The sequence below is a fragment of the Heteronotia binoei genome, chromosome 2, assembly GCF_032191835.1.
Source record: "Heteronotia binoei isolate CCM8104 ecotype False Entrance Well chromosome 2, APGP_CSIRO_Hbin_v1, whole genome shotgun sequence".
Taxonomy (NCBI): Eukaryota; Metazoa; Chordata; class Lepidosauria; order Squamata; family Gekkonidae; genus Heteronotia; species Heteronotia binoei.
The window spans coordinates 92549210-92571052 of NC_083224.1; the positions used below are offsets into that span (position 1 = coordinate 92549210).

General features: G+C 44.3%; 1 protein-coding gene across 1 annotated transcript; it reads left to right on the forward strand.

Moving 5' to 3' along the window:
* The first annotated feature begins 1105 nt into the window (after positions 1–1105).
* On the forward strand, positions 1106–21146 carry LOC132567617 (embryonic pepsinogen-like). Its single transcript, XM_060233297.1, has 9 exons — positions 1106–1161; positions 4178–4340; positions 5673–5790; positions 11887–12005; positions 13412–13611; positions 15557–15670; positions 16989–17133; positions 20066–20164; positions 20926–21146. The coding sequence occupies exons 1-9, from the start codon at positions 1106–1108 to the stop codon at positions 21061–21063; spliced, it is 1152 nt and encodes a 383-aa protein (XP_060089280.1). The 3' UTR covers positions 21064–21146.
* Positions 21147–21843: the final 697 nt, after the last annotated feature.

Here is a 21843-nt window from a genome sequence, read left to right on the forward strand (position 1 = left end):
GCTACAAGTGCACCATTAAAATAGCTTTAAAAAGATGGGCCCCTTCCCTTAAAATCCCAGGTGAGAAGCACTGTTTTGACTTGGTGCCTAAATGAAAGTATGGTAGGCACTAGGTAATTTCACTGCTAGCTGTCTGCTAGCCAAAATGTTATTGTTCCACACTGGAGGATGTTTTAAGAGCTGCATGCTAGGACAAGTAATCTCAGCAACATACTGATTTAAAAAAAAAAAATACTGTGCAGCATCTTTGCTCCTTCCCTTCTATACTACTGCAATCTCAACATCAGGGATCATTCCACTTATTACAGATACAGTGGAACAGGCAACCCAAAGGCCAGCAAGATGTAGAAATGGCACAGATAACCCTCTAAATATTTCTTATTCTATTTTATTTAACTTTATGTATACTCTTTCTTCCCAATGGGGACTCAAAGCAACGTACATTGTTTTCTTCTCCATTTTATTATCACAACCCAGGTGAGGCTGAAGCAGTGTGACTGGCCCAAAGTCACCCAGTGAGCTTCCATGGCAGAGTGGGGATATGAATCTGTATTGCCTAGATCCTAGTCTAATATTCTACTCACTATACCACACTCACTTCCTAATGCTACAATACATTCAGTAAACACTACCAAGATAGAAAATTCTTTTGAAATGTCACTGGAGATTTTGGATTAGTGATCATTGTTCAGAGTAAATTACATGTGTGCATCAAGCTCAGTCAGTGTGGGGAAAAGAGGGAAATTAAATAACCTTTTAAAATAGAATGCAAAAGGAAAGATATAGGACGCACTTAGGATCAGGCACTAACTTGTTGTTTGGCTTTCTGATATATTGCAATATGTTGACTGAATCAATGGACATTCACAATATTATTTACCTGAAACTCCCCTAAGGTAGGATTTTTCAGTGCATTTATAAAGTAATTTGTTTGATCACTTTGCTTCCTTCCTGGATTCCAGAAATGGGCTGGGCTTTCTCTGCTTACATATGGTAATCTAGTCTAAATAGAGAGGCAAGACAAACCCTTCTGAGGCTATAAAATAATAAAACTGTGCCCAACAGGCATCAGACTGACTGGATCACCCTCTGTTGAATAAGCAGGATGAAGTACCTAGCAGTTCTCATCACGATTGTTGCTCTCACAGAGTGTATCACTAAGTAAGTCATCAATTTGTTATTATTTGCTTCAGTGACAGGTAATTGAATGTATTAAGTGTCAGGGAATGTGGATTGAAAAATTCACACAATGGAGGCCAGGTAACAGGCAGGGTCATTTTCCTACAAGCACAGGAGAACACCCAGGTTTGAAGAAAAATCACATTAAAAAAAAAGTTGAGGAGGATTTACAAGAACCTCAGAAGTGTTCTATGAGCAAGTGCAGACTACAAAGAGGTATTTCAGCCAGTGAGTGCATGAGGGTGGAGGTGGCAGTGCCTATGACAGTGAGGTGAGGACCAAGAGGAAGGCTGGCAGGCAAGGAGAGAGGGCTGGCAAGTGGGGCCAGGCTGTGAGGGAAGAAAGTAGAGGGTAGTGGGAGCCACCACAAGCCAGGAAAGAAGCCAGGTGAGCAAACAAGTTGTTGGAGAAGGTGGAAGTAGAAGCATTGCTCTTTCCTTCTGTCTTTAGTTACCACTTTCACCAGGGAGAGAAAGTGGACAAGTATTGGCATCAAGGAGGAGATATAGCTGCTTCTTTCTACTTTTCTCATGCAGAAGAGGAGGCAAGCAAGCTACAGTGGCAGTGGCTGGGGGAAAGGACAGGCACTACTGCTCCCTCTTTCTCCTTCTCTTCCTACCTCACTTGCCCCAGCCCCTACCAGGGGGAGAAGGTGGGCACCCCACCCCTGTGAGTCTGTCACAGGTCCCCACTTGTAAGACTATATTTAAATAAGATACACTTCCCCCAACACACATATATTCAAAAGACGAGAATTTAATGAACTACAAAATGTTTCTCTGGCAGCACCTATGTGGTTGTACAGAGAATGAAAATAGGTTGCCAGTGGTAACACAATAGGATTCCTTGTCTTCAGTGACTCAGTAGCAGGTTAATGTCAGATGGGTTCAGTTCCAGCCTTTATAGTTTAAGCCTAGCATAAGACTGCACTGCTGGAATTATGAGGGCAAGTGGAATTGCCATGCTGTTTTCTGCAATTCAGCTAGTAAAGGCTTGGTAGGGACTGGGAAGAGTTTGATTTACATCAGTCAAATTTTGAACACCCATACACCCAGGCCTCATTTTGGGCAGGAGCTCACAGGAGCAGAGCTCTGGAACCTCTAAATTTTATTGTGCTCTTTCTTTCTTACTGCCCCCAGTACTTACTTCTGGGCTGTATTGTTCAAACCCCATGTGAGAATTTTGCTGAACTCTAAGATTTGACAAATTTTCTAATATTTTTCCCCACAAAAAATGGGAAAATAACCAAAACGTATAAAGCAAACAGATGGAAAGTAATTTTAAAAGTGGGGTGGGAGTGAGATTTTATTATGACAGTTATAATTCAAGAAGAATTTTAAGGTAGATGCTGGGCTGATATAATTTAGTACACCTTCTGGTGATGTCAGGGGTGTCTGGCATATGCAAATTGTGCTAATGAGCTCTGGCACCTCTTTTTCTATGAAATGACCCTTGCATACACCTATAGCCTTTCTCCCTTTAATATTGATGCAAATTAGTCAAAGATTCCATCTTTGGGACCAAAGGTTTGTAAGTCCCGATGGGTTTAATGGACCTCATGTATGAGAAACGGCTCACAGGACTCGGTGTTTTTATTTTATTTTTTTAAAAAATAATATTTATTCAGCAATTTTTTGTTTGTATTTGTAACAAAGACACAGAAAACATCTTCAAGCTTGTAGAGCCTATTTGGGAAAGCAGGACTGTTATTTACATTGGCATTTCTCAATAAAGCCTTTGAGCGGCCTTTCAGTTAGATTCCCTTAGGGTGCGGTCACACGTCACATTAAAAGTGGATTCAAGGTGGGGCCAATCAGATGAGCATCCAAGAATGCAACTCATCCCGATATCATCCTGTTGTTGAATGGTCAGACGTATTAAATGCTATCATGCTCTTTTCTTGGAGCATGCACACAACTGATCAAGCAGATCCAAAGTAATCTCACTCTCATTCAGTTGCTGAGCATTCATACGGTGATTCCTGCAGTGGGGTTTTCATTGAACATGCGCCCAACCATTGGTAGGTGGGGAATCAAACGTTGCTTGCGGGGGCGCGGGGGGGGGGAGTTCTGGTAATTAACATTGCTGATACATACTAGGGGACTGCCAGGAACTACTTTCCTGGAAATGGGCAGCGAGAATGATATCTGGAAATCCTCCACATTAAAAAAAGCTTTTTTCTGTTCTTCTGAATACTGGGATACGCTCCCACGGATCCTGTGTTGATCTGAGAAGCAGAAGCCTCACCTCAGATTCCTGATGATCTGGTCATGCACATGTCTGCTGGGGCTTTTTTTTAAAAAAAGGTGGGAGGGGCAGATGGCAGGCACCAAACATCCCAAGGGGCAGTATCCTGCATGAGCAGTCCAAACAGGAATAACCCAAATATGTGTCGCTTCTGGGGAAAAGGGCTGGACTTTCTCCAGGGTAAAATAATGCTGACATCAAACCGGGGCAAGTGGGGATGCTGACGAGTTGCGTTCGAGGGACAGATGTGGTTGTCTGAACATGCTCATAAAATCTGAATGAGAACCACAGATAAAATGGAACTAAAGGCATGTCTGACCACGTCCTTAATGTTTTAATTCAGCTCACATCTGAGTTAAAAAGTGGTGAGAACCTTAAACCCATTACATTGTGAGATAGAAATGCTGGACTAATTTCTCACTAGGCTTGTTCTGATCTTGGAGCCCTTTCCCCCGCCCCCCCCCCCCCCCCGGCGCTTCTGTCTGATTTTGCACAAATTGCTGCGGGGCTGCAACTTGCCCCGCCTCTTTTCCACGGCAAGCAGAAACTGGTTTTCAGAGAATCTTGCTTGCCACAGGAAAGAGACGGGGCTAGTCACAGCCCTGCAGCAGCTTGTGCAAAATTGGACAAAAGCGCTGGGGGGGAAAGGGCTCCAATACTGGAACAAGGCTAGTGAGAAAGCGATCCTGGTCTTAAAATGAGCACATCTCTGCCGGGAAGGAATCTATTAATTTTGTTTCCTGTTTACCAGGGTTCCCCTGGAGAGAGGCAAGAAGTTGAGAGACATCCTCAGAGAGAAGAATTTGCTGGAAGGGATTCTTCAGAGACACCCTTATGACATTGGTACAAAGTATCACTCAACTTTTTCAAGTGCTGCCCAAGTGGCTGATGAACCACTTCTGAACTCCTTAGATGTGAGTAGACACTTTGGTGGTATCAACTTATTGTAATATAAAAACACCTCGCCAAGATTTCATGATAGTCTGTAGCTGACATCTAGCTGTGAGCAAAATAATGGGCTCAGTCCAACAAAATACTCATTTTCACTAAATGCAAAAGAATGGTAATAGTCAAGACATTCTTTTGATTTTGTGGAATTTAAATTATGACTAACCTTTGCGGCATTGTGTTCAATTATTGGAGGCATGATCTAGCTAAAGTATTGAATCTAGTTGACTTCACATACTTAACTGTCACACTGAAATAAATTAGGCTTAAATATGTTTAACTTTGGCTGGTCTTGCCCAGATTTTCCAGGATGCCAAGAAAAAGCAAACTCACCCAAAGTATTTGAATTATTTATTTCCCATGCTTATCTATGCTGGTGCCAATGTTTTCAAAACAGAAGCTAAGATTCAAGTCAATTATTACAATTTAAGAATATGCAACCCTACTGGATCAGACCAGCGGTCCTTCTAGTCCAGCATCCTGTTTCAGAGAGTGGCCAGAGAGTGGCCAAGCAGTTACCCTCCTGGCACTGGCTTCAAAATGTTTCCTGCCTCTGAGTATGAAGTTTGCCTTTTCATTGCTGCCATGGGACCCCTTCTTCCAGGATCTGTGATGAGATGGGAGATTAATTTACTCTGGCCCCATACATTATAGTTTTGACATAGTAAAGTTGCCCTGAAATTATTATTTCAAGTGGTGAACATTAGGTTTGAATATGCCCTTCTGTACTGGAATCTGATATTTTGCATGACCAAGCAATTCCTAGATTTTAGAAACTAGCAGCACAATTCTAATCCATTTTAAAAAAAGGTAAAGGTAGTCCCCTGTGCTTTCGCAATGTTTTCACATCAGACTTTTTATGGGGTTTGCCATTGCCATTCCCCAGTCATCTACACTTTCCCCCCAGCAAGCTGGGTACTCATTTTACCTACCTCAGAAGGATGGAACCTAAACCATTACACCCTTCTAAATCCATTGACTTCAGTGGATTTAGTCAATTTAGAAGAGTATAACTTTGAAGAGGATTGCACTGAAGCAGTGGTAAATGATGCCCTCAATGTTACATTTTTGACACATGCAACATACATACATTGTCATTTATTGCATTGGTATGTGTTTGGAAATTCCTTTTGCTTTCCACATAATCTCATAAAAGGTGGTGGTGATCCTTTGATTCTGATTATGTAGCATTCAGATTTACTGTAATTATGATATACATTTTTATTAAACTAAAATGTTCAAAAAGCTATGATAAGAAAGAAAACCTGACAACATATATTTATTTCATGAATTGCCAGACGGAATACTATGGAACAATCTACATTGGAACTCCACCACAGAGATTCACTGTTGTTTTTGACACTGGATCATCCAATCTTTGGGTACCCTCTGTTGACTGCAGTAGTTCAGCGTGTCGTAAGTATCCAAGTGTATCAAAATACAAGCTTAGAAGCCATGTAACACTATTTATTAAGACTAACCAAAAGAATTCAAAGTAGTGCCCAGGTTTTTGAGTTCTCCAGAATTTTAATCTAGAGAAAACTTTAAAGTTTCCATACTGGTGTGTTTTGCACCCCCCCCCCCCCAAGTCGGAATGAAGAGGCTGACACAGTGTTAGATGAAAACCGGGCCGCTTTATTAACATAACTTGAATGAGCAGGAATGGCAAGAGGTCTAGGCGTAACAGGACAAGCCCTGGGGTCAAACCCAGGACCCCACCTTGTCCTGGGAGGGCGAGCCACCTGCCCCCAGCACAAGCCCAATATCATCTGGCTGGTGCTGGCTCAGTGGTAGAGCATCTGCTTGGGAAGCAGAAGGTCCCAGGTTCAATCCCCGGCATCTCCAAAAAAGGGTCCAGGCAAATAGGCGTGAAAAACCTCAGCTTGAGACCCTGGAGAGCCGTTGCCAGTCTGAGTAGACAATACTGACTTTGATGGACCAAGGGTCTGATTCAGTATAAGGCAGCTTCATATGTTCATATGTTCACTTAGGCCGGCATCCAACCCACTGGAAGGATCTGCCCTGGTGAGGCTTTGTCATGATCTGCACTCCCTGCATTGAGCCGTAAAGCCCATCTGCAGTTCGTACAGACCACCAGCACTAGCTGGTGCAGAGCCATAGGTGGTCCCCTAAAATACTATAGCCAATACCTCATCCTGCCACCGCCACCGCCAATGCCAAGCCTCTGCTTAGGCATTCGCGCCCACCGGGTGGCCCAGAGCCGACCGCAACCCCCTTCTTAGCTCGTCCAGAAAGGCCTGGTTTCCCAACTCCGATAAATGAACCCCATCCGGCCTATACAGGTCTGCATTCTCGACCCGTATCGACGGATGAGGAAGGAATATGCCCAAGCCCCCTTCCATGACCTTCTGCAAGGACCGGCTGGCCTTGCGTCTGGCGCACTCGATACCCCCCGGACATAGGGCAGCCCGCCAGACCCTATGTGGCAAAATTGCCGACCAGATCAAGAGGACCCCCGGCCATCTCCACTCGATGGCCCGCAGATCCTCCTCCACTTGCAAGGAAAGGGCCTTCCCCTTCATAAAGCCAAGGTCATTACCACCCAGGTGAATGACCAAGATATCCAGAGGGGCGCTCTCTTTTCTCGGAAAAGCAGTGGCATGATGCCCGGCCAACGCAGGCCACGGCGGCCAAGCCACTTCACTGTCGCTCACTCGCTGAGACCCAGCTGTGTACCAATTGAGGATCTCCTAGCCTGGTGGGCTGCCCAGAACACCATGCTGTGCCCACAGATGAAGATGCGACGCCTCACACTACGAGCGACAGCACCTGAAAAACAGAAAACGGTCAGATCCTGGAAATAACATGCCAACGGGCAACAACTGCAATTACATCCCAGGAACTTATCTAACCAACGAGCGCACATAGGACTTATAAACCAATATAAGCCCATCCAATTTATAAGCCAATATAAGCCCATCTGCTATATGGTGGGGTGTGTGTGTAACCCATTGCCGCCACCGTAGATGCAGCCCCAATTCGGAACGAATGGGTCCCAAATTTGACACCCCCCAAACCCAGCTCAGCCAGGGCTCTACCGGTCACCGCCCAAAATTGATACTTTGCGAGGGGGGGCCCCTCCAGATGCCGAAACAAAAGGCCATCACCCTCACCCCTGAGCGAAATATATTGCTCCAGAGCTCTAACTGGACACAGCTCCGCTGCGGCACATTGGCCAATCATAATGACTATCCCTTTCCGTCTGCCCTGGGCCCCCGCTCCCTTGTCCAGCCCTCCAGCATCTTTTTAACCCTGAAATCACCGGTGCCCTCTAGAAAGCCCTGCGCTTTACTAATAAAAGCCAGTGCAGCCAATTGCCCCTTGATGGATTTCAGTCCCAGCCCCCTCTCCTTCTGGTAAACACAAAATTGAATAATGTAGGCCACCGGTACTGGCCAGCTGTCAGGGAGCCCGGCAGCCTCCCTGAAAGCCCAGAACTGTAATTCTGCCCTCCCATATGCTTTTCGGGTACTAGGTGCTAAAGCTAGTTGAATTGCCCTACTGGCTTCCACCTCCCAAGCTGCCAAAGCTCCAGTGGCATTCGTGCTGGTCACTGGTCCGCTTCCGGAGCAAGCAGGCGAAAACGATCCATCTGTTGACGAGATAGTGTGTCCACCACCCCATTACAAACTCCCGGAACATGCTGGGCAAGAAAAAGAATATTCAACCAGAGGCAATGTAAAGTGAATGATCGTACCAAATCCATTACCACAACTGATTTTGATGACAAAGAATTGATAACATATATGACAGCCATGTTATCACACCAAAAATGCACTGTATGGTTGGCTGACTGATCTCCCCAAAGCCAAACTGCTACCACGATGGGAAAAAACTCCAAAAAAGTCCCTATATAACCCACTGCCCAACCACAATGCGGGCCATTGCTCCACGCACCAGTGCCCTCTGAAATATACTCCAAAACCAGTAGCCCCAGCAGCATCTGAGGATATTTGGAGCTCCGCTTCTATCCTCAAGTCCTCACGCCAAAGCAAAATTCCATTGAAGGAACTCAAAAATTCCTCCCATACTTCCAAGTCCATTTACATACCGGCTGACATTCGCACTCTGTGGTGGGGGAGCCTCAGAGGCCCCATTGCGTCGCATAGCATCACAAGAACGCCCTACCCAGGGCTACAACTTTGCACGCAAAGTTGAGGTGCCCCACCAGCTGCTGAAGATCCAATAGCGTCACCTTACGCTGTTGTTTAAGAGAAGCCAACCTGACCCTGAGGCACTCCACTTTGTCCGCCGGCAGCCTTGAGGTTTGCTGCGTGGTGTCCAACTCGATGCCTAAAAAAGTAAGAACTGAACTAGGGCCCTCAGTCTTCTCATGAGCTAATGGCACCCCGAGTTCCCGAGCAAGGTCCACGAATGACCGCAATAATCTGGCACACTGTCCAGACCCGGCAGGGCCCACGGAGAGGTAGTCGTCTAGGTAATGAACGGTATCGTTCAACCCTGACCTAGCCCACAGTGCCCATTTGATGAAGGAACTAAACCTTTCAAAAGCCGCGCAGGACACCGAACAGCCCATGGGTAGGGCCCTATCCATGTAGTACTTCCCCTCAAATGCGAAACCCAACAAATCGAAATCCTCTGGGTGTACTGGCAGAAGATGAAATTTTGCCATTTCGGCCCCCACACCACAACCATGAACCACTTTGATCGCTTGATCAAAGGAAGTGTACCTAACGGAACAAAGAACTTCCGGGATGGCATCGTTCACCGATCCGCCCCTGGGGTCAGATAAGTGATGGATCAGGTGGTATTCCCCCGACGCTTTCTTAGGCACCACTCCTGAGGGGGATACCCATAATGTGGGTAATGGCAGGTTCTCAAATGGGCCAATGACCCTCCCTTCCAAACATTCTTTCGCTTTTTGGCCCTGACCACGTGTTCCATCCCTATTACCGAGCAAAGATTGGGGGCAAAACCAGGGACCCTAGGCCCTTGGTACGGAATCCTAAATCCATACATAAAACCATCCATCAAATAATCCCTATCAGCCATCAAGGGGTAACTAGCCAGCAGCCTTCTAAGTACCCTCAGATGAATGGGGCCAGGCCTCTTTTCCAGGCAGCTTCTGGCTCCCCCCCCCCCACACAGGGGTGCTTGGTACCAGCCTTCGCCTTTGATCTACCGCAGGCTGAAAAGGTGTGAGGCCCCCTGCACAGCGGGCACTCATGTTTGAATTTGCAGGCCTTCCTGGAACACACGCCCTTGGACGTAAATTCCCAGAACTGACTGGCCTGCCACACTGCGGGCCCCTGCGCTGTTCTGCTGTCTATGTACCAGGTGCCCGCTGTCGGCCCTGTCCCCTGTATTGGGCTTCGCGGGGGACATCAACTGAAGCCAAAGCTGCTAGTTGATTTGATCCCACGGGAGCCCTGGATTAACTGTGGCCCTCATCCTGAAGGCCTCATCGTATTGCAACCACGCTGCACCCACGAAATCCGTGTACGCCCGGTGCACGATGTTATAATACTGAAACATGTCTTTCTTCTCGAGCTCTCTAAAAAGGAGACTGAACACATCCACATATTTGCCCCTCAAAATTTTTTCCCGAGTTGCCACCGTCAAATGATGCCCTAGTGGTAGGGCAGTGCCACCATATGGCATGACATGGAAGGGGATGGACCCATATGGATTGGGGGGATAATGCCAAGTACCCCAATGATAACCAGGCCACCCACTTTGCTGAGACAGCTGATGCTGCCCCCCCCCATGGCAATACCCTCGACGTTGCCGCCGAAGCGGAGAAGCCCTGTGATGAAGTTGTGGCCATCCCTTGCCTGGGGGGTTGTGAAACAGGCCCAACCAAACCTTGATATTGAGACGCTGCACAAGGCGGGCTCCAAACCCAGGAGGGTCTTGCCTGCGCCTGCTGCCCTGAAGGCCCCACCTGTCCTGACGATGCCACTACCGGACCCACCGAGCACTGTGAGGCACCAGGCTGGACCGGGCCCCATGGCCAGCTTGGCAGCTGGGGTTGTACTGGGGACTTACCCATTACCCCCAAAGGGCAAACCGCCATCGCCACAGCCGGAGCTGGATGCGCTACTTCACCTTCCGATCCCTGAGCGCCGCGCTCCCCGCTGTCTACCGCCTCCAAATTGGCCTCGTCTTCCTGGTCTGGCTCCTGCCGCACGTCCGCCGAGCCAGGACTTCTTTTTCAAAAGTCAGCTTGGAAGACCGCCTGGACGCCCGGCGACGGCCCTCCCATATAGGAGCCCCGGCGGTACCCTGCTGCTGCTCCAGCACGTCCAGCTGTCCAATAATGGCCTGCCTCAGCTGGGCTTCCTCACCCGAATCCCCAGGGGAAGCGGGCCGCTGGGTTCGCTTTTTTGCAGGCTGCTTCCCGTTGGACGTGCCCTGACCTTTCTTGGGTGCCATGCCCCCTCACTAACAGCCGTGATCCCCAGACAGGGATACACTTAAAATGTGGCGATGGGGAAGGGTAGGGGTGTGCCCTGCGGCGTATGCCAAACACCCCCAAGCTGCCTCTCACAACACTGCTACCCAAAGGTGTGTGTGTGAGAAATATGAAGCTGCCTTCTACTGAATCAGACCCTCTTGGGTCCCTCAAAGTCAGTCTTGTATACTCAGAGGAAAGTTTTTACACGCCTCTTTGCCTGGACCCTTTGAGTTGGAGATGCAGGGGATTGAACCTTGGACCCTCTGCTTTCCAAGCAGATGCTCTACCCCTGAACCACGTCTCTCCCCACCAATCTCCCTCCCCAAGGCCTCCCTACCAGGCCCACACCTCCTGCTGCCCTCTTAAAGAGGGAGAGGGAAGAGATGAGCTGGCAAGGGGGGGGGGTGGACTATGAACTGAAGAAAAAAGGGGGGAGCCCAACACCCCCTAAGTTGCCTCCCACTGCCCTTAATGCATGGGGGGGGGTGAGCCTCGCTGCCACTCCAATGTCCCCCTACCCCCTCAAAGATCTTCCTCTAACTTGCTGTCTACCATGGAGCTGCACGCTCCAAAAAGAAAAACGCGCTGCGCTGACAGCCACTCTGCGCCGCGATCGCCTCAGCTCCACTCTTACCGTATTACTGGCCGTCCGCATTCCACGGCCTCCTCGGCTTCCGGCTCCCGACCAACGTGGCTCTCTCGCCCCGAGAGCCCAGAAAAACTGCATTGGTTGGGGTGGGGCCAGGGCTTTAGAGCCCCAACACCACGCCCCATCAGCTCCCTGTATGTCGGGGAGCTGAGTCATCCCTTCCTCCTTCCGGGAGGGCAAAACCCAGCCCCCAGCCTAAAGCGGTGATGCTGCTCGGCTGGGAGGGGGTCGACTTATTTTGGTTGGTTTTAATAAAAGGTATTACATGTTTCTTGTGTTTTGTTTTAGATCATTAATGCCAGAGTCAATCAGTTATTCAAGCATAACCTCATACTAACTAGTGGTTATAAAGTGGTTCTGTTTCTACCTACCATTGATTAAAAACTGTTTTTTAAAAATTAAATGCTATTTTTCTAACTTTTAGGAAACCATCAAAGGTTCAACCCATCCCAGTCTTCCACCTTCCAGAGCACACAGCAGACTATATCCATAGAATATGGCACAGGAAGCATGGAGGGAATCTTAGGATATGACACAGTAATGGTAAACAATGTTGTAGTAATGTATGGGAAAGTGAACCAGAGAAAGTTATCAATGGCCATCTTTGCTGTAGATTACCATGGCCAGCATTTGTCATTCTCTCTGAATGCAGAAACTATAACTTCAAAGCAGTGAGCACCATTTGTCTTTAGGAATGCAGCTTTAAAATTGCAACCGTAATGCTGAGAATCTAAGCATACATACCTGGAAGAACAAAATCATTTAAATTGATGAGACATGTTCAAGTAGGTTTAAGGTTGTGTTTTATGTCTGAATTATTATTATTAATTATTATTATTATTATTAACATCAGTAACAACAACAATTTGTTAGACTTGATTAATTGCCTCATCCCTGGTTTACACTGGACTCTGGGTGATGTACAACATATATTATAAACAATATACAAGTTAAAAACCAATATAACAATTTAAGTTAAAAATCTATTGAAGACCTAGATGGTGCCCCATGAGTTTTTGTCTACACTCTGGCGTACCAGGGCATCATACTTGGGGGAGGGGGGGAGAGAAACTTACAAAGCATCTGGGGGGGGGAGTGGGAAGAGGGAGATGCCAGCTGAATAACAAACCGTTGCTGTCCTCAGCCAAGTAAACAGGTAAATAAATAAATGGCATGGACAAAGTAGAATTATTCCATAAATAAAATTAACTATTTCAATAAAGTGAATCTATTTCAATAAAACTAAATATATTTCAAGCCATAGTCATCAGATGAAAGTTCAAAGGGAAAAAAGACATATATAATTATGTTACCCTCTTCTCTGTGTTACATATGTGACTCAGTTCCATACAATACTGATTGGAAGCCAAGCTCATGATAACTCTGCATGAAGTGTGGTAAAAATTTTCCTTACCAAATGATTGGTTGACAAACTATTTATACTCATATTCTGGTAAGGTATCACTTGGTTAATGACCATCTATAACTACTCGCTGTTGTAACTGTAATGTAAATATGTAGAATACAGGGGAGTTTGTGGTGATAGCAACAGGTGTGGTTCTAGTGGGGACAGAAATCACTGTCTCAAAACTAGACAAGCAAAGCATGTTATTTCATAAGAACATTCCTCTTTCATTCTATCCCTCCAAACATCCACTGAATGCCATGTTCACAATAGGCTATCAATGGAACAATCCTGTGCAGTTACTCCAGTTTATGCCGGCGGATTTCAGTGATCTTAGATTGGAGTAACTCCATACTGAAATGCATCATGAATCTTTCTGCATTTCCTAAAACTGTACAATAGGACCCAATTGACTTGCATCCCACTTAATTGAATGGAGTTTTCTCCCAATCAAATGGACACAATATTGCAGCCTTATTGTTTCTTAGCAAAATCCTATTCTGTATCTAATCAGCTAAATAAATGAATCTTTTGTCTTTCTTAGGTGTCTAGTCTTACAGATGCCCACCAGATGTTTGCTCTGAGCACAAATGAACCTGGCTTCATCTTTGTCTACTCCAAATTTGATGGGATCCTGGGATTAGGCTACCCCTCCTATGCTGTTGGTGGAGCAACTCCTGTCTTTGATAACATGATGAGTGAAGGCTTAGTGCAGCAAGATTTGTTTTCAGTTTATCTCAGCCGGTAAACAGTTTGCTATCATGATAAGATTTGTATCGTTATTGATGAGTGGATGAAGCATATATGGATTGAGAATATACTTCAGATTATTTCATACACTGGCTACTGTTTTAGCTGCAGCATTCCATAAAATAGTCAGCTCAGTCTATTGTCAAAGTAAGATAGTCATGATTGTATTGAGGCTCACACTAGTACAAGTGTAAGGCTGTTAGCTATAATAACTGTAGAAGAGGGATGCATTGTAAAGACCATTTAACATCATTACTTTTGAGGCAGAGGAGTCACTCTCACTTTTTGGATGTTTTCAATGACTTTATGAAACAAGAATGACAAGTAGCTATGTCTTCAGAAACTCTTGTATTCTAGACATTTTGAGGCTATAGAAACCTATATGATTTTACTACATGGGATTTCTTCACGTGATAATATAAATAATGAAGGGGAAAGAATTTCGGATAGATAGACTAAGGCTAATGATGTCATAATCTAGAATAAAAATGGAGACATGCAAGAATGGGCATTAATTGACTATGAATGAAAGTTTGTAATGAATTTTAGCTAGTTCATGATTAGCAAAGGGATGTTTACAAATTGAAGAGCCAACACAAACTTCCTCAAATTTTAAGGCAGTTCATAGTGATTCATGAAGAGCAGAATTGTGAAGAGCAGAGCTTTCTGCTCTTCACAAAAAACTGCTGAGTGGTGGGGAGCAGAAACCCCTGCTTTCTGCTTCCTGCTGCTTTTTCTGCAGAAATCCCTGCTTTCTGATCACTGTGGCTTTCAGCAGGGAGCAGGTAGCAGAGATTTAAATGGCTTGGAACAATTAAAACACTTCCTTTCTGCTTCCTGCCACTTTTTGCAAGGAGCAGAAAGCAGAGGTTTCCCCATGAAAAGTGCTGGGGAGCAGAAAGCAGGAGTCATGAACTGATAACAACTGAATCAGTTTGTGAACCAAACTCCCAGTTCATATTGGTTTCTGCGCATCTGTAGTGACATGATTTGCCTGAGACAGAGGCTGATCCAAATAATGTTTAGCATTTTAGAAAATGACTTTGGCTGAGGGCAATGGTATAGGAACCATGGTCTTTGTTAAGCTAGCTGAGCTTTCTCAAAGCTTGATTACCTGAAAATAGCACAGTTTAGACATAGCAGTGAATTATGCTTCCCTCTGCTGTTCCCTACACTGTTCAAGTCTATTTTTAAATATTAGAATTGGGTAGGTAAGCTTTTCAGCCCTGGCCCTTGCCTGGTGGAATCAGCTCCCTGTGGAGATCCGGGCCCTACTTTAATTACTGCCATTTCATAGGGTCTGCAAGATGGAGCTGTTCCGCTGAGCCTATGGTTGAGGCAGTGGACATCCTATTATTCCATCATTTGGCCTCCCTTGTGGTGACATCATGCTTTATTACAGTGCTATCCTATTACCATCATTTAAGGTGGGCCTACAACTGGTTATTGATATGCTGTTTCCTGTCCGCCACTGGTGCGTTTTATTTATTGTTTTTACTGTTAATTTTAATTTGTTGTTTTAACTTTGTTATGTAGGTTTTTATTGTTATTTTTATATGTTGTGCCCCGCCTTGAGCCCGTTTATGGGAAAAGGCAGAATATAAGCCTACTAAATATAATAAATAAATAAATAAGTCACTGAATTTAAAAATTTGGACATGGTGCTGAGGTGCGGAGGGTACAGCAAGGAAGTACTGCTGTTATATTTAATCAAGATTTTATTTCTTCATATTCAGAAATATAGGAGAGCTGAAACCCTCTATAAATCACCCACAGATGCTGATCCAGTATGAGATACTATATAACCAACTTCTCTCTGTCTCTTTTGTAATGGGAAAATTTGGACAAAGACACAAAAAATGTGATTCTTTTTGATTTTACACTGGATGAATATTGGATTAATGTCTTGTGAACAACCTATCATTTATACATATTTCAGAGAAACAACTGGGAGTGTAGTCATTTTTGGTGGAACTGATGAATCATATTTTACTGGTTCCATTAACTGGAATCCTGTCACAGAGCAAGGTTACTGGCAGATTGCAATGGACAGGTAAGCAATTTAGCAGTAGTAGTATTGGTATAGTTATGGAGCATCCCATATTTCACACTATATCAGTTTGGTGTCGTGGTTAAGTGCGCCAACTCTTATCTGGGAAAACTGGATTTGATTCCCCACTTCTCTACTTGCAGCTGTTGGAATGGCCTTGGCTCAGCTATAGGTCTTGGCAGAGTTGTCCTTGAAAGGGCAGCTTCTGTGAGAGCTCTTTCAGTCCCACCTACCTCACAGGTTGTTTGCTGTGGGGGAGGAAGGTAAAGGAGATTGTAAGCCGCTCTGAGACTCTGAGATTCAGAGTGAAGGGTGGGATATAAATCCAATATCTTCTTCCACAGTAAAATTTGAAAATACTATCAACAGAACAGGGCCGGATCTAGGAAGAGGCAGAGGGGGGTGCTTGCCCCAGGCACCAATGGAGGGGGGCACCAAATTGGGTATGGAGTCCATTGTATTCTATGGGACCATAAGGTAGAATGGACCATAAGGGGGCACCTTTTTTAATTTTACCCCCCCCCCCTCAAAAAAATGTAGATCCGGTCCTGCAACAGAATGCCTGCTTAAAGTTTGTGTTCTATTTATTTATTTAAAATATGTATATCCAGGGCTTGAATTCAGCAGGAGCTCAAAGGGGTACAGCTCTTGAACCTCCAGCCAGGGTCTGCATGAGTGGGGAGTTCTCTCCCTGCTGCACACAGATCCCGGGGCATATACAAATAAGATATGTTACTGAGCTCCTGCACCTTTTTCCCCTACAAAATGACTCCTGTGTATATCTTGTGTTATTTGTTTGTATTCAAGGCAGCTAACTATGCATCAACAAGCCACAAAGACACAAAAAGATCTCTTAAAAAGTTGGGATGCAAAGTGAAAGGTAATGAAAAAGTCAGGGAGAAAAATGTCACTATTATTCTCATAAACTACATGTGATAAATCTGTAGGTGGCAGTGGTTAGAGAAAGTTATTGAATAGAAACTACAGCAGTTAAATTGTTTAATTTTTATTTACTGCAATTGCAAATACAGATCAGGAGTCTTTGCTTTTGTCTAGAGTTTGAAGTCTTCTTCCCATCTAAGGAAATGTAATCCCAATTAAGTGGCTCTCCTGTCAGAGGAAGGCTCCTTAGGCTGTAGGAAGGCTATTTGAAGGATAGTTGGATCCACCCTGTGATTTCCAGGGCTAGAAGTTACAGTTAAAGCTATTGCCTGTAATGGGAACATGACATGACTAACTAAGGGTCAGGTATCATATCTCCACAGCCGTATTGTTTCAGATATATAAAATTACCAGCATCTCATGATCTGCAGTTTCTCAGTATTTTAGTGAATGGGCTGGAGATTGCCTGCAGTGGTGGTTGTCAAGCGATAGTTGACACAGGAACCTCACTCTTGGCTGGCCCACCAGCTTCTATAACCAAGATACAAAATGCCATTGGTGCCACTTCAGGGAACTATGACCAGGTAAGATCATGCTAAAATACTTTATTCTTTGCCTCTGATTTTCCATTGTTGATGGAAGGTCCCCAAATATAATTTCCCCCACTCCTAGCATCAATCCTCAAGCAGGGCTCAAGTTTCAGATGCACACAAGGGGGTTAGGATTTATCTTAGTTTCTTTCCTGACTACAACAGCCAGTATCCTAGTACCAAGCATTGTGTTTCTTCATAATACTGCATATATGTGTAGAATCACAAGGAACTGTGGCTTTGAAGACTAAAGTTCCAGCATCCATTGAGTATTTCAGAGTTAGATGATGGGGAACAATGACTATTAGAGGGAAAGGGTTAGCTGGGCTGACATCACATGGGAACACAGGCTGTGGCAAATTAAATGCAAGGCTGTGATCAGGCAGGCAAAAAGGGACTACGAGGAGCATATTGCAAAAAACATACAGAGGAACAATAAACATTTCTTCAAATATATTAGAAGCAGGAAACCAGCCAGGGAGGCCCTTGGATGACCAAGGGGTAAAAGGATTATTGAAGGAGGATAGGGAAATGGCTGAGAAGCTGAATGCATTTTTTGCCTCAGTCTTCACTGTGGAAGATGAGAAGTGTTTGCCCGCTCCAGAACCACTAATTTTGGAAGAGGTGTTGAAAGATCTGAGTCAGATTGAGGTGACAAGGGAGGAGGTCCTACAACTGATTGATGAATTAAAAACTAATAAGTCACCAAGTCCGGATGGCATACATCCAAGAGTTCTGAAAGAACTCAAAGGTGAACTTGTAGATCTCCTGACAAAAATATGTAATCTTTCGTTGAAATCTGCCTCCGTTCCTGAGGACTGGAAGGTAAAAAGGGTTTCAGAGGAGATCCGGGAAATTACAGGCCAGTCAGTCTGACTTCAATACCAGGAAAGTTGGTAGAAACCATTATCAAACACAGAATGAGTAGGCACATTGATGAACACAAGTTATTGAGGAAGACTCAGCATGGGTTCTGTAAGAGAAGATCTTGCCTCACTAACCTGTTACAGTTCTTTGAGGGGGTGAACAAACATGTGGACAAAGGGGACCCAATAGATGTTTACCTTGACTTCCAGAAAGCTTTTGATAAAGTTCCTCATAAAAGGCTTCTTAGTAAGTTCGAGAGTCATGGAGTAAAAGGACAGGTCCTCTTGTGGATCAAAAACTGGCTAATTAATATGAAACAGAGAGTGAGTATAAATGGGCAGTCTTCGCAGTGGAAGATGGTAAGCAGTGGGGTGCCGCAGGGCTCAGTACTGGGTCCCATGCTCTTTAACTTGTTCATTAATGATCTGGAGTTGGGAGTAAGCAGTGAAGTGGCCAAGCTTGCAGATGATACTAAATTGTTTAGGGTGGTGAAAACCAGAGAGGATTGTGAGGCACTCCAAAGGGATCTGTTGAGGCTGGGTGAGTGGGCATCATCGTGGCAGATGAGGTTCAATGTGGCCAAGTGCAAAGTAATGCACATTGGGGCCAAGAATCCCAGCTACAAATACAAGTTGATGGGGTATGAACGGGCAGAGACTGACCAAGAGAGAGATCTTGGGGTCGTGGTAGATAACTCACTGAAAATGTCAAGACAGTGTGTGATTGCAATAAAAAAGGCCAATGCCATGCTGGGAATTATTAGGAAGGGAATTGAAAACAAATCAGCCAGTATCATAATGCCCCTGCATAAATCGATGGTGCGGTCTCATTTGGAATACTGTGTGCAATTCTGGTCACCGCACCTCAAAAAGAATATTATAGCATTGGAAAAAGTCAAGAAAAGGGCAACTAGAATGATTAAAGGTTTGGAACACTTCCCCTATGAAGAAAGGTTAAAACGCTTGGGGCTCTTTAGCTTGGAGAAATGTCGACTGCGGGGTGACATGATAGAGGTTTACAAGATTATGCATGGGATGGAGAAAGTCGAGAAAGAAGTCCTTTTTTCCCTTTCTCACAATACAAGAACTCGTGGGCATTCCATGAAATTGCTGAGCAGTTGGGTTAAAACAGATAAAAGGAAGTACTTCTTTACCCAAAGGGTGATTAACATGTGGAATTCACTGTCACAGGAGGTGGCAGCGGCTACAAGCATAGCCAGTTTCAAGAGAGCAGAGGTCCATCAGTGGCTATTAACCACAGTATATTATTGGAACTGTCTGGGGCAGTGATGCTCTGTATTCTTGGTGCTTGGGAGGGGGCAAAGTGGAAGGGCTTTTATACCCACTTGTGAACTTCCTGATGGCACTTGGGGGTTTTTTTTGGCCACTGTGTGACACAGAGTGTTGGACTGTATGGGCCACTGGCCTGATCCAACATGGCTTCTCTTATGTCTTATGATTCATGGTGCAATAGCATAATGTGTGCTTTACAGAAGATCCCAGATTCTATTCCTGGCATTTCAGTTTAAAGGATTGTAGGTAAAAGCTGTTGGGAAACATCCTTCTCTACCTGGGCCCTTGGAGACCTGCTGTGAGTCAGAGTTAAGCACACTGGGATGGATGGTCTGGTATTATATAATGCAGCTTCAACATGTATATCAATTTAGTATGCCAATGAAACTAAATCCAGAATGGGGAATGTATTCTCAGACCAAAGTTTAAGACATTACGTGGTATTATCTTTGTGCATGATGAGAATATTATCTTTGTGCATGATGAGAATATAAGAAACTATGGGTTTATTGATCTATAATTTTTACACACTTGTCTATAGACCACAATATGCTGTTCAAAGTGAAGCATTGTATTGGATGGTTATTTGGATTAAATTCCACAACATTCAAGAGCTGACATAAAATGGCAGGTCTGTTCTCCTGAACATTCCTGTTTGATTTCAGGATAATAACACTGAATATCTAGGACCTTCCTTTAGCAAATTGGGGTTTGGTAGTTATTATTATCAGAGTAACCAAAGACTTCTCTTCTTTATTTCTTGCAAGTATGACATCAACTGCAATAACCTCTCCAATATGCCTGATGTTGTTTTTGTGATCAATGGAATCCAGTATCCACTAACCCCATCAGCCTATACTAATCAGGTACAGAATGGATCTGTTCCACTAGCTATGAAACACTTTTATCCATCATAAGGATGAAGTTTCAAGGGACTGCCATATTTTGTTGCAGTACTGCAAGTTGAATTTCCACATGAGTGTTTGTATCTGAAGAGAAGCAGGGTATCTGTAACGGGACTGAGGACACAAATGATTAATCTGCCCTTCTGGCATTAGTTGTTAGCCTTAAATGTTCATGCATAAGGCACCCTGTGTGCTAAGTGCCTTTTCACCAATGTTTTCCATCATCTTTCATGTACTGAAACAGAGGTTCAGAATGAGAGGGTTCTATATACACTGGTGTTTATTTAGGTTGCTTCTTTCCTCCTTTCACTGTGAAGGCCACATTTATACCTCCCAAGCTTAGGATCCATCATGGAAATTTATGAGAGTGGAGACTCTGAAGGGCTGTCTTCACAGCCTGTTTATACATCATGTACGGGAGATGTATGGGATTGGTTCCATGATGTTATGCTGGTAATCTGGTTGTAGCTGTATATTGATTATCATGACTGGTGAGTGACCATAGAATTGCTAAGGTTGCTGTGGGAGAGGCTATCAGGGACATTACATTGTTTTTGCTGATAAGCATTGATGTAGCATCTATGCACCTAGTAGAACCACAGAACTGCTTTGCTCCTTAGCATACTGAAAACACTGAGTTTATAGGACTCTATGATTTTAATAATAATATAATATGGAGAATCACATGTATCTGATTGCTATCCTTTTCCTCCCCACTCTAGGTTATGCAGGGAGATTGCACAAGTGGCTTCCAAAACACATCTGGGGACCTTTGGATCTTAGGAGATGTGTTCATAAGAGAATACTACAGCATCTTTGATAGGGCAAACAACCAAGTGGGACTGGCAAAGGCAGTTTAAAATTATGGTGCCTTTAAACAAACAGCATGTCCATGTAATCAACCTACTCAAATTTTATTCTAGGTTCACAGCAATACATTTATGTTAATAGAAACATTGATTACATCCTTTTAAAAGTAACATCTGTCCATTATCTTTAATGACAGCCTGCAAGTGATACATATTGTTAAAACATGTATGATTACAAAATTATGAATTTCAAATTTGTGTACAAGAGATGAAATAGTAGCCCAAATATAATTGTCTGGATATATCTACTTCAAAAAGCCTTTAATATAAGTAAAACTGGCTGGAAATTTGTGATGGGTGTGTGTATTTTGGGGGGGTGGGGGTGGGGTGGGGTGGGGGGTGTCAGTAGGAAGTGGGAAGACAAGATGCAGCAAGTTGACTCCAGGATTCACTTCAGTTGACATTGTGAAAAATCTGAGTATTTTAAAGACATGTGCTATCATTTTTGTGTTTTATAATGGTACCCAACAACTATTCAGTGGAAAGAAGAAACTTCACAAGAGATTTAAATGCTACTGAAGCATAATCATGTGTTGCCTTAAAAGGGAGAACAGATGAACTGTCCTCTGCCTCCAGAAATGGGAGGGTACGTGTGGCTTAGTGGTGGAGCACCTCCTTTGTATGCAGAAGGTGCAAAGTTCAGTTCTTGGCCTCTCCAGTGTTTTTTTTTTTTTTAAACACCAGGTAGTATATGATGTGAAGGGCCTCTGGTTTGAGATCCCAGAAAGCTGCTGCCGGTCAGAGTTGACAGTTCTGTCCTTGATAGACTAA